General features: G+C 43.9%; 1 protein-coding gene across 1 annotated transcript in view; it reads right to left on the reverse strand.

The window, feature by feature from the left end:
• Positions 1 to 12,500, reverse strand: part of znf385d (zinc finger protein 385D) — a gene marked incomplete at both ends in the record, with an annotated part of 42,005 nt that overhangs the window by 27,084 nt on the left and 2,421 nt on the right. Inside the window, one exon of the mRNA XM_080540846.1 lies at positions 7,649 to 7,797. Within this exon, the coding sequence (XP_080396972.1) occupies positions 7,649 to 7,797 (149 nt within the window). The remainder of the gene's footprint in view (positions 1 to 7,648; positions 7,798 to 12,500) is intronic.

The raw sequence follows: 12,500 nt of genomic DNA on the forward strand, positions 1-12,500 counted from the left end.
CACACGCACACGCACACGCACACGCACACACACACACACACACACACACACACACACACACACCTGTCTCTGCTGCCTTCTGTCTCAGATTGTGTTTTTTCAAGTATGAGTGCTACTTTCACACTTTCTCCCCATTTTTACCCCTTTCACGCCATCAGGCTCCGTCAGAATGAAATATTGAACTGGGGTGGCTCCTCTGATCCCCTGGGCCACATAGCCACCTCACACTGTCCCCATTACCCCGCTGAGATGAAAGATGAAAATGTCCAAAAGGTAACACCTTAACCCCTGCTCTACCCTCCCCTGCCTCGGAACAACCCACTCCTTACACATCTTCCTTCACAGTGCACACCCTATGTGATATGTCCATAGACAACACACCCTATGTGATATGTCCATAGAGCAACACACCCATATGTGATATGTCCATAGACAACACACCCATATGTGATATGTCCATAGACAACACACCCATATGTGATATGTCCATAGACAACACACCCATATGTGATATGTCCATAGACAACACACCCATATGTGATATGTCCATAGACAACACACCCATATGTGATATGTCCATAGACAACACACCCATATGTGATATGTCCATAGACAACACACCCATATGTGATATGTCCATAGACAACACACCCATATGTGATATGTCCATAGACAACACACCCATATGTGATATGTCCATAGACAACACACCCATATGTGATATGTCCATAGACAACACACCCATATGTGATATGTCCATAGACAACACACCCATATGTGATATGTCCATAGACAACACACCCATATGTGATATGTCCATAGACAACACACCCATATGTGATATGTCCATAGACAACACACCCATATGTGATATGTCCATAGACAACACACCCATATGTGATATGTCCATAGTGCAACGAAGAAAGAAAATAGAGCATCTGCACACCCTGACACTGTCACCGCAGGTGCAAATGGAGTCGAGAAAACATGAAACGAAACGAACTGTAAATAAAATTGAAAAAAAACACTGCTTACTCTCTAAAAACATTGTGTTTAATGGAGCAGCTGTCACTCCTGGTTTAAGTCCTAGAAGCCCAGTCTTTCTTCTCACCTTGTTAGGAAAGCCTGGGGAAGTTGGAGGCAGAAGTGCATTAAGGCGGGGTGGAGACCTGTAAACGTGATTACCACACGACTAACCAGGCAATAGGCTGGCACTTGTCCTCATGTGGGAAGTGTTCCAACAACAGCATTTAAATTCCAGGAAAAATAAAACCGCTTTAACAATGTCCATTTAAAAAAATTCTAGCCTGTTCGCCAATTAACTTAGCAATTTAAGCCCAGTTTAATTGGCTAATGCTGACTAATAGGTTCCTTTTAAGAGAAACTGAAAAAAACGGAGGACATTGTTGTTCCCGACGCGTCAAAGAAACAGCGTTTGCAGCATGCACTTCTTTCAACACACTTTCCATTCATTAAATAAATACAGACTTTAAATACAGACTTCAAAAGATGAGTGTTAGCCTGACTTGGGTGTCAGGCTAGTAAGACTATTCCTGGTTTCACCCCCATATCCTAATAAGAAGCGAGTCTATTATAACCATGTAAGCATCGGGACTGCCAATGGCCCCTGGTCCTAGCATAGATTTGTTTTTCTTATGATGACTGATGATTCACTTAGTTAGACAAACGTACTTGTTGTATGTCGCTTTGGATAAAGGTGTCTGCTAAATGTCTGAAATGTAAAATGTAAATGTAATATGAAATAGGGCTATAATGAGTTTGATTAATGACAACTGAGGCCAACACAACACATACGGTACATGAAAGGCTTTCAGTCATGTTAGTTATCTAAGATCATTTGTAATCATAATTCTCGTCATCCCAGTTCTTGATATGAAGTCTGTACGATAAAAATGTTATTTCCTCTTTCGCATATATTACAGTTTTCATTGGTGCATTTATTGACGTAGATCAGGTTGATGTCATTCAATAGTGTTTTTTTTATAAATTCCCTCATAACAGTTTCTAATCTATCATTCTATCAAACCACTCAGGCAACACCACCACGATAGGGGGAGTGCTTCTCTCATGACAGGGTTCAATGAAAACTAAGATTAAATGATTTATCTTTCTCATAATATTCCTCCATGAATATCAAACAAGGCCGATACCACGGTAATGAAGGAACAGTCTAGGGAGCATGACCATCTATTGGATTCAAAAATCAATGCCCTGAAATAGAGAAATGGATGAGCTCCCTGCAAACACCGAATGTAACAACGCTCCACGCACAACACTCCTAGAACTTCTAGAGCTGTTGCTCTAACTTGACATACAGTACGAAACTGCAGTGAGTGCGTCCAGCAACTTTACTTTGAAGTTCAACACTCCCATTCGAATTCCTCTAGATTCTGGTTTTATTTTCATACAGGGCGAGGATGTTTTCACAACCTCACCAGACTGACCTCATGAGGAAGACTTAAAATACATAGCATTAACTTTTACAAGCCCAGAGAGAGAGAGGGGTATAAAACTACAGTATGCCAGAATAACAGGGGACGGTACAGGGGAGTTGTTGAAAGACATCGTACGATAGGTACATTCAGCCCTGGGGCTAACAATATAAGAGATGATGTAGTCTTGAAAGTCTGTCAGTGTCATAAATTTCCTGGGTTAACCTTGTCTCTGTGTAAAAAGATACCGCAAAACGTTCCCTCGGGGTCCGTACGCGGCGAGTGTGCTTTTCATTAAGGAACAATCGCGTTGCAGGTGCAAACAGCTAGCATGACGCTGCAGCTGTTTCTCCTTCAAGAGTGAAACATGGCACCATGCAGACCTGAACCTCACGCATGCCGCAGCAGGCGGATACCTCTAACTGGGGTGTCTGACCAGCTGGAACATAGAAAACAGGTGAACATCATTCAATAGTTACGGTCCATTCACAGTCACCTTTCTCTATTAAATCTCTTGGCCTAACACCTTTGAGAGCGGTCGGATAATGCAAAATAACGCAGATCATTCGTCATTTGTTATTGTCACAAGAGTGGTACTACCGCTGGTTCCTTTTGTCAATGACGGTAGAATCGCAGCAGCATTTTCAATGCAAGGTGTTTTTATTTACCCAGTGCGGACAGGGAACAGCAAGTAGACAAACAACAGCATCCTGGCTCTCCCAGATTTCCAACTCCCCAGGGTCTACTCTGAGGCCCCTCTTAAACTCTAAGCCCCGCCGCCTGGGAACATACCAAGTTTACACGCAATAATCATTTCATGGAAACCTAACCTCAAGTTTACACACAATAATCATTTCATGGAAACCTAACCTCAAGTTTACACACAAAAATCATTTCATGGAAACCTAACCTCAGTTGTCCATATACTGTTACTACCTCATGTTGCATATACGCATGAATAGAATACTCATATAGAGGATACAGTACCAGTTTGGACACACTTCCCCATTCAATTGAGTGGGAAAGTGTGTCCAAACTGTTGACTGGTACTGTATATCCCATGCATGTATAGCACACTTGTGCGCAATCATAACCACTTGTCTCTTTCACATACAGAAATGTTCCCAAAGGACAGCACTTGCAAACGTGCAATAATCGCAAAAACACACTTCATGAATTATCCAGTTTGACAAGTGCTTAATTCAACGGTTGAACAGAGTTGAATGAAGAGAAAAAAGGACCGCAACCAAGTAGGCGCGGCATGGGGCATCAACAACATGGCTCTGCCAGGAAGGGCTGGCACGGAGGCTCTCCATGAACAATCTGCCTGAGCTCCCCGGTGTTATCTATGCATTCCAATGGAGAGAGCTCTTCTGGCTGCTCTCCAGGGGAGGGAAATATTATCGTGGGAGAACCCATCAGGACAGGACTTTGCCAAATGAAAGCTCCTGTTCTGAGGTTAAAACGCACTAAGTGCTAACTGATAAGGACCACTGCATTAAGCTGTAGTGGGGTGCTGCTACAGCAGGCCAGGTGTTCAGGAGTTCCTCGAGCGCGGGCGGGCGGGCGGGCGTGCCCCTCCTCCACAAGGGTGGTTGTCTGCTTGTCTACTTCCTGTTCCTCCACTGCTTTTATCCTTCTCCGCTCTCTGTTAGAGATTGATTGGATACTTCCGGGAATACAATGTACAGAGTCCATTAGATCTTAAGAGGACCTGTTAAGTTAAAATCAGATGAAAATCTGCAAATGGTGCTCCCGGAGACGAGCTCTTTTGTTCTTCTCTCCAAACACGCAGTGGTCATACGGTATCATTTATTACCCAAAGCAAACAGATAAAGTCATTTTGCTCTCCATGCATTCCGGGAACTACATTTCCATTACGAGTATTGATACAAGCATTGACTTTGGGGGGGAGGATTGAAATGGCTTGTGATGCTTGAGGGACTCCAGACCGAAGCCCATGTGTCATTCTGAGTCCCGGACTACAAAGCAATTTTCCAGCGTGCAGATCGGCGTGAGGGATCAATAACTCACATTCCTGATTACTCCACAGGGGGAAATGGAGTTTGTATTGTTTCTCCAAGACAAATGTAGGCTCCAGGCAAGATAAATGGTATTTTCAGGAACCCGGGCCCCTTCAAACTAAAAACTTATTTTCCCATTTGCTTTTCTCTTTCATTACACCCGCCAAACCCCACCTGCCCGTCGTGAGACCTTACTTACCCCCCGCCCCCCCACACACACACACACACACACACACTCCCCCCCCCCCCCCCGACACCCCCCCTCACCCCCCACCCCCTTTCTTTCACGCCCGCCATCTCAATACCGCCACCCCAGTTGTTTTAATCTAAACTTCTACACCTATTTCGTCAGTTGGCTTCAATATTCACTGTGGGCTTTCGCTGTTGTTTGTGTCTGCCACCGCTGCCTCTCTCATCCTGGCGGTGGCCTGTGGTGAACCAAAGTCTACAACTCTTCCTCGCAAATGGCCAGAGGGCCCTTCTACCAGCATGCAGCCTGAGTTAGAGGACCAACTGTTTCTAACACCACGGTGGTCACTGAGACGCAAGGCTGAGAATGGAACAGCAAGTTACTTTTTTTTAAACTTGTTTTCCCACAAGAGAGTGGGATTAAATCATGTCATATGTGACGGCAGCTGGTGAAACCGGGAACAAGTCGCCAACCCGACGGACCGCTCAGACTTTTATTCTGAAGAATGTAAATCGATTTCAACGTTGTTGAAAATCAATGACACACTCGCTAGTCAAGCCGAAATGGATTCAGTGAGTAATCCTTACTCACCGAACAAATATTTGGATTGGTTGGCGACTTGTTCCCGGTTTCACCAGCTGCTGTCACATTTATCTCATACTGTCATAAAAGTATAATGACATGTTTAAAACATGCATGACTGCACTGCATTACGGTGTCATCTACTAGATTGACGGTCATGTTTTGTGAATTTTAATACCCCCAAACAAATCTGAGACGGGCTGAGATAACAAAACAGTGAGAAGAGATTCAAACCATCCCCTCTGGCTAAGCGCATCCTGATTATGTCAGTCACACAAGATTATATGAGACTTGACAGGAGACTTGGAGTCGTTCGCATCACATGCAGGTGTGGCTATACATGCACGCAGCTCCGGGTCCTGGAAAGAGGATGGAAAATGGATCCAGTGTATATATCACGGCAGAACTGTGACACGTTATTACCATGGTAGATTAATGGAAAGTTGTAGTCATCATCTATATGATTCTTTTGTATTTTGTGAATAGGGAGTGCGTAAATGTTTATTGTGCCCAGGAGGCACATAAGCAAGCCTGACCTCATGATTTCTGATAGAACTCCATCCTTCTGAGGGAGCGCAGATGGAAACTAGCTTTAGCTAACGTCGGTACATGCAGTACATCTAATAACATCTCCTATTTCCATTTATGCTGGAAAATGGTGCATAATGATGACCACAATTGAATCCGTCAATTAAATGTTCAATTTAATAACACAAAGTGCTTTGAGCACCTGTGTAAAGTGTAAAGGTGCTATTTCAATCCACGCAATTATGACTAATTATGATTATTAGAAGTTGATCCGACTCACACTAGTGCTGGCAAACCTCTTCACACCAAACCACCCACCCTGCGTGGATGGCTTCAACATGACACACGCACACATTGAAAAACCACTAGAAACCCACATGCAAGCACACAGGCGCCTTCACCCCTTTGTTATGGCCCCCCGAAACCAAACCGACACAAAGAGCACAAGTGTAGGCAGCATAACAAAACGTGGAACAATAACTTGTGCATAAACACTTTTATTAGCGCTGTTGGTGCCAACCCACGGCTTTTACAATCACCCTACATTCTGCCAGTGATTAAATGTCAAGAGCTCAGAGAGAGGGGGGTAAGATAACGTGGGAGAGAGAAAGAGAGAGAGAGAGAGAGACGGAGAGAGAGAGAGAGAAGAGAGAGAGAGAGACAGTGAGAGAGAGAGAGAGAGTGAGAGAGAGAGAAAGAGAGAGAGTAGAGAGAGAGAGAAGAGAGAGAGAGAGAGAGAGAAAGAGAGAGAGTAGAGAGAGAGAAGAGAGAGAGAAGAGAGAGAGAGAGAGAGAGAGAGAGAGAGAGAGAGAGAGAGAGAGAGAATGGGGATAGGGATATTTTGATAGAAAAAAAAGAAGGAGGGAAGGATGAGAGCAAGTGTGTGTGACAGAATGAGAGAGGGGAAGAGAAAGACACAGTAGGGGGGATAAGGATTTATATTAGAGAGTATCATGGAAGGATAGAGCAACAGACAGAGAGAGAGAGAGAGAGAGAGAGAGAGAGAGAGAGAGAGAGAGAGAGCGAGAGAGAGAGAGAGAGAGAGAGAGAGCAAGAGAGGGGGGTGTTTATTCCATGTTAATCCAGTATCAGCTTTCTGCAATTTGGTGGCTTCCCAGTACATTACTCCTTTTCTGCGGAAAAAAGTCTGTTAAATGCAGATTAGCGGGCATGGAGAAGAATGGGGCAAGTTTGAACTTTCTCATGAAATCTTGTTGTTGAAACTCTGGCCTCCTTCGGACTATCTCTGTTCCCTGACGTCCCCTACTCGTCTCCTTAGAGAGGGTTCTTTCCCCCCGTCTCCAGCTGTGCTCCATATTGCTGGTTCTGTTCCCAGAAGACTTTGGATTGAGCTATCCCCGTAATTCAAACGCAAAAAAGCTTTCAGTCTTTTTTTATCTGTCACATTTCTTCCATGAGTCATGACTTTTTTTCTTTTTGATGACTTTGCTGATTCAAACCTGGTGAGGAGGTACGTGAGGTATTTTCTCATAATGACTATTGTACTTCCCTAACAAATCAATACCTGAGTGTCATCATCTGTGCACATTGGTGCAAGTGCAAACTCCACCAATTCCCAAATCCATTCCATTCTCTTAACCTACCGCGCATGACCGCATGGCCGATTTTGTGAACACATTCATGACAGTCACAAATCAATGTTTACATCAGCTGGAGTTTGACAGTATTGGAAAAGTACGGTCCGATGGTCCGGATCAGACAAACCTCACGACCTTTGACCTAGGTTTCATCACCCTAAATCTGAACCATCACAGAAAAGCCATACCAGACCCAATATGACCCCAGCCGGGGCCAACCAATCATAATATCCAATTAACTGACCCCCCCCATCACATGACCAGGGAACTCACCGCGCCGAAGCTGGGGAAGGGGCTGACTGCTGAGGCTGTATCCAAGGGAAACGGCAAGAACTGCTTCAAGCCCAGCCCCAGCGCCTGATGGAATGTGGGCAGCGTAGGACGCAGCAGTGTAGGCAGGAGGCCATTTTGACACGCGTTACCTGTAGAGGGGGAGAAAGACAAGAATGCACCGGGGTTAGCCTGGGTGTTATTTTAGCACTGTGGTCTGTCACTACAGTCCTCCGTCTTTACAGACGTATGATGTCATTAACATAAAGCACTGTAAAATGTCCCAACGCCCAAGCGCGGTCCGATTTTATTGGCTAGGGTATCCAGTATTGGCTTCCCTTGCGACATATTGGCCAGCCCTCCCATTTGTGGTCTCCCTGAATGATAGCCCGGTTTCCTCCCTTGTAATGAAAACAAGGCCTGTTGTGCGTGGAGTCTAAACTAGATGAAGATGCAGCAGAAACCAAAACAGTTAAAGTTCATTCAATCCCTAGAACGCCGTCGTACACAAATCAATTAGACTTGCTCTTTAAATCATTGTTTCTCCCCTCATAAGTATTCCTTAAGAGGAAACGGCTCTCATGGTTAAACCATCCTCTCAATTACCATTGTGAAATGATTGCACCAGATGAAATCTGCTCTATTACAGCTGATTCAATAGCTAGAGACGAATGCAACCTTCTTGGAAAAACAAAAGTAAATACTTCACTTTTATTGTCATCTGAGTATGAGATGCCAGACAAGGGCTTTATAAGCAATGAATTAAAAAGCAGGGCAAGCAGGGCAAGCAGGGCTTTATTTCCACACCGGGGGATCAGGAAAGCAGAGAGAAGGACCTCAGCCTTCCAAAACATTAGGAATTAAAGAAACCAGGCGTAAGCAGTAATTAGAACCAGAGGGATGGCTTTTACCGCCACACATTTAACAACAGAGGAGCACCGGAGCCAGCGTGACTCTAAAAGCAGCAATACAATAGCAAAACACCGACTCGAGACAAATAAAAACAAAGGGTCCCGAGGCCAATGGTTGGGGGTGCATAAAAGAAAGAAACAGGAACACTCATAAAGAAAGAAAGAAAGAAAGAAAGAAAGAATAGAAGAATGGAAGAAAAATAAAAAGCCACAGTCTTTATTTTTCTCTCTCTTTCCCCCTCCACTCTGCCGGTGCGCTGCCATCTGTTGGAAAAAACCACATGCCGGTTCTCATGTGGTGACACGTCCCAGTTCCCCTCTAACAATGCATGTCCTTCTGCAGACATCATCCTCTGCAGGATCTCTTGACATGTTGCCCTGACGTCATCCCCCAAGCACGTCTCTCGCGCGTCGGACACGCCAGATTGTGGTCCAGCGGTGTAACGTGCCGTTAAAACAGCCTGTTCAAATAACCCAACACCGCACCACAGTACAGTATGGTGTGGTGAGTGTCATGAGTGAATTTAGTCCATTTGGGTTGGTTTTTTCGAAACGGGAAGTCTAGCCCATGACAAAAAGGAAGGAATATCACTGTTTTTGGAATTAGTTCCAGGATGAGGAGTTGGGTAAAATAGCTTTAATTGGGTTATAATCTGTGGTGGAAAAAATACCCGAAAGTCATACTTAGACATACTTACTTAACTCAAAATACCGTGCTGAAGTCAAAGTTAAAGCCATCCATCCAAAAGCGACTTGTAAAAGTCCCAAATGATCTGGTTTAAAATGTACGTAAGTATGAAAACTGAAATGAAGTGCTGTTTATTAAAAAAGCTATGGTATACATAGATTTTTGGGTTTATATGGGTTGGGTTTATATATATATATATATATATATATATATATATATACATTTATTGACTTGTATCAGTCAGTGCTCAATCACTGGGGGATATGGCCTAAATATTATATCAGATTTTCAAAACAATGTTTTACGTTATTTTGTTTCTTTATAATACAAATTCTAAATATGTTTTATGTGCACAGATCAGCTTAAAACATTGCCTCCAAAGACACAGGGGATACCCTGAAGCCTATACCCTATAATATAATGTGTGCCTCTTTGAGGCTGCCATTGCAAATCTCAGCTAGTCATACATCTTATAGGCCTATGCACAACGCATTAGGCTTACCTGTCCCTGTCTCTCTTTGAAGGAAAATTATCTTCTTCTGTCTTGGATGGTTGCCTATTTTCCCATCCTGTCCCAATATCGCTACACCCTAAAACCCGACTTCTGCTTGTGAATAATGCAAATGGCTTCAGCTTTCCCACTCTACTTCCTCACACACTTGGTGCCCTCTCTAAAATATGAGTTGCTTGACACCCCTGTCCCACGGTAGACACTACACTGTATCTTAAAAGGTTTTAAAGGTTGTTTTTTTCTGAGTGGGGCAGTGTAACTCATATTTGTTTCATTTTATTAGATAGGGATAGTGAAGGTAGACAGGAAAATAAGGACGAGTCAGCAGGGAATGGGCCGGATTCAAACCCATGCCGACATGAGAATTTGTGTGCACAGTAAACCGCGGCACTAGACCACTGGACCACCCCAGGACACACAGGTCATACTTTTTGAGTAAATATTATATGAATTCACACACTCCCACTTTAAGGATGACTTACTGGAGACAAGACTCCTGACCTGACCTCACCTCATAAAGTGGCCAACCCAGTTCATTTGACACTTTCTCTTTCAGTTGTGAGGGATAATAGAACAACAGTCATCTGTTCAACGAGTCCAAACACAAGGACACATTCCTATGGGTAACATTGCCTCATATCGCTAGGCTCTCACCTCCCTCTGGTCCTCAGTAGTAGGTTAAAGACTAGGCCTCGCTTAGTAAATCAAACGCTGATGTCTTCCACAATAACTGGAAACATGATTGCTCTTGTGGTAGCAGTCCCAGGCAGCACACATTGTTTTAATTTGACACGGTAAAGCATCGTCTTGATGAGGACATGAAACCCACGCGTTCATTATTGCAGCACGAGGAATTATGCCGTTGAGTTACCACAGAAACTCATTATCTTCAATTGATTTGGGCTGGGGGGAAGGCTGGTGGAGGTAGAAATCGGAGGACGGGCTGGTTGTAACGCATGGAATGGTATGCCATTGCTCGTTCCATTCCATGCGTTACAATGACACCCATCCTCTGATTTCTACCTTCACCAGCCTCCAATGATTTTGGCCTTTGACTATGTACAGCATGTTTGGGAATTTGATACATCTGTACATTACATACTGTACATAAGCTACCTTTACTGTACATATCGCATAACTGTATAAACTACCGTACATGCCATACTGTACCTGTCACTATCACTGTCATGTTTTTATATCATGTTCTTATATTGAGTACTCAAGTTGTAAAAGAAGATCAGGGGGGATGGTGGATTTTATCATATGGGGACAATTTTAGCATCCCCACAGCATCATTGCATATATGTCATTGCATGTGTGCGTGCCCCCGCGCCCACAGTATTTTACTCAATACGCGCAAAACGAAATGTTTAAATAGCAGTAATATCACGTTCATTTATAAAATGACATAAGGGATGTAAAGGGGGGATGGCAGTATTAGAAGGGGGATGATTTTGACCGGTTTTTTTATTTCAGGGGGGATGCCATCCCCCCTCATCCCCCCTCAACTCAAGTGCTGCTTATATCACTATTTGCACTTCTGGTTAGATGCTAAACTGCATTTCATTGTCTGGTACTTGTACTCTGCAATGACAATAAAGTTGTTTAATTTAATGTAATGAGTTCCTCTAGCAGGTCAGGGTGGAGGCTGGTGAAGCAGTCTGCAGTAAAGGGCAGACGGAGAGCAACTCTCTCACTCGCTGAGCACTAGAACAGCCGTGCCTCTTTTACCTACTAAAAGACCCGCCTCAGGGGTCAAATGAGCCCCTCTTTCCAATGCGAAGCTGCTAATTACACATAACGACCACTAGTTGGCCGCTTGTAATGTGGCCTGCTTCCTACACCGAAAAAATGGCAAAATAGCTTTATACTAGCTTATCCTGATGTGGTTTTGAAAATGTAAGGATACTGGGTGGTGGAATGCACATATCTAGGAAAAGTCATGAAAGGAGGGTCCTGAAATGTGAGAAGAGTGCAAAGAGTGCAAATGACCCCCTCGTGGCTGTTCTAGTGTTAACACTGAAAGGCTACCAGGTCACAGCCATTATGTCCGGTCACTAGACTGCTGTCTGGTCAGCCTGAATCTGGAGCAGAGCTGCAGCCAACCATAAAGTGGAAGAGTGTACAGCAGTACCAGTGATGAGTGTGTGTGTGTGTGTGTGTGTGTGTGTGTATAGTACAGTGTGTGTGTGTGTGTGTGTGTGTGTGTGTGTGTGTGTGTGTGTGTGTGTGTGTGTGTGTGTGTGTGCGTGCGTGCGTGCGTGCGTGTGTGTAAGCGTCTTCCAGATCAACTCTGGTAAAAATGTGCTTATCAGGGCTAAAACGCTTTTACTTCTGCATCAGTGTGTCAAGAGAAAGTAGAAATGACGTCTGTAGGACACAGACTAACGTTTAATAATGAATCATCTTCCGTTGCTCCCCTCCACCTCCCCTCCACCTCCGCTCCTCCCAATGTCCTCATCCTGAGCCCGTCTCTGATAAGATCTACCCTGAGGGCTGGGGTTCCACACAGCTGGAAGACTGCCATCACAAAATATATATATATATATATATAATATAATATACTGTAGAATCCACGCTGGCTTCCTCTCTATTTCACTCAGCAAATACAAATCCAATTATATGGGAAATATGAGTTCAACCGTGTGTCAGAACCATTGATATCCTGACGGTTGTCTTTTTTACAACTGTGATTGTATATAGCTGTTTGACTGTAATTCTATGATCCTGACAATATGCGTAATG

This window comes from Nansenia antarctica (genome assembly GCF_963989245.1).
Source record: "Nansenia antarctica genome assembly, chromosome: 10".
NCBI classification, from domain to species: domain Eukaryota; kingdom Metazoa; phylum Chordata; class Actinopteri; order Argentiniformes; family Microstomatidae; genus Nansenia; species Nansenia antarctica.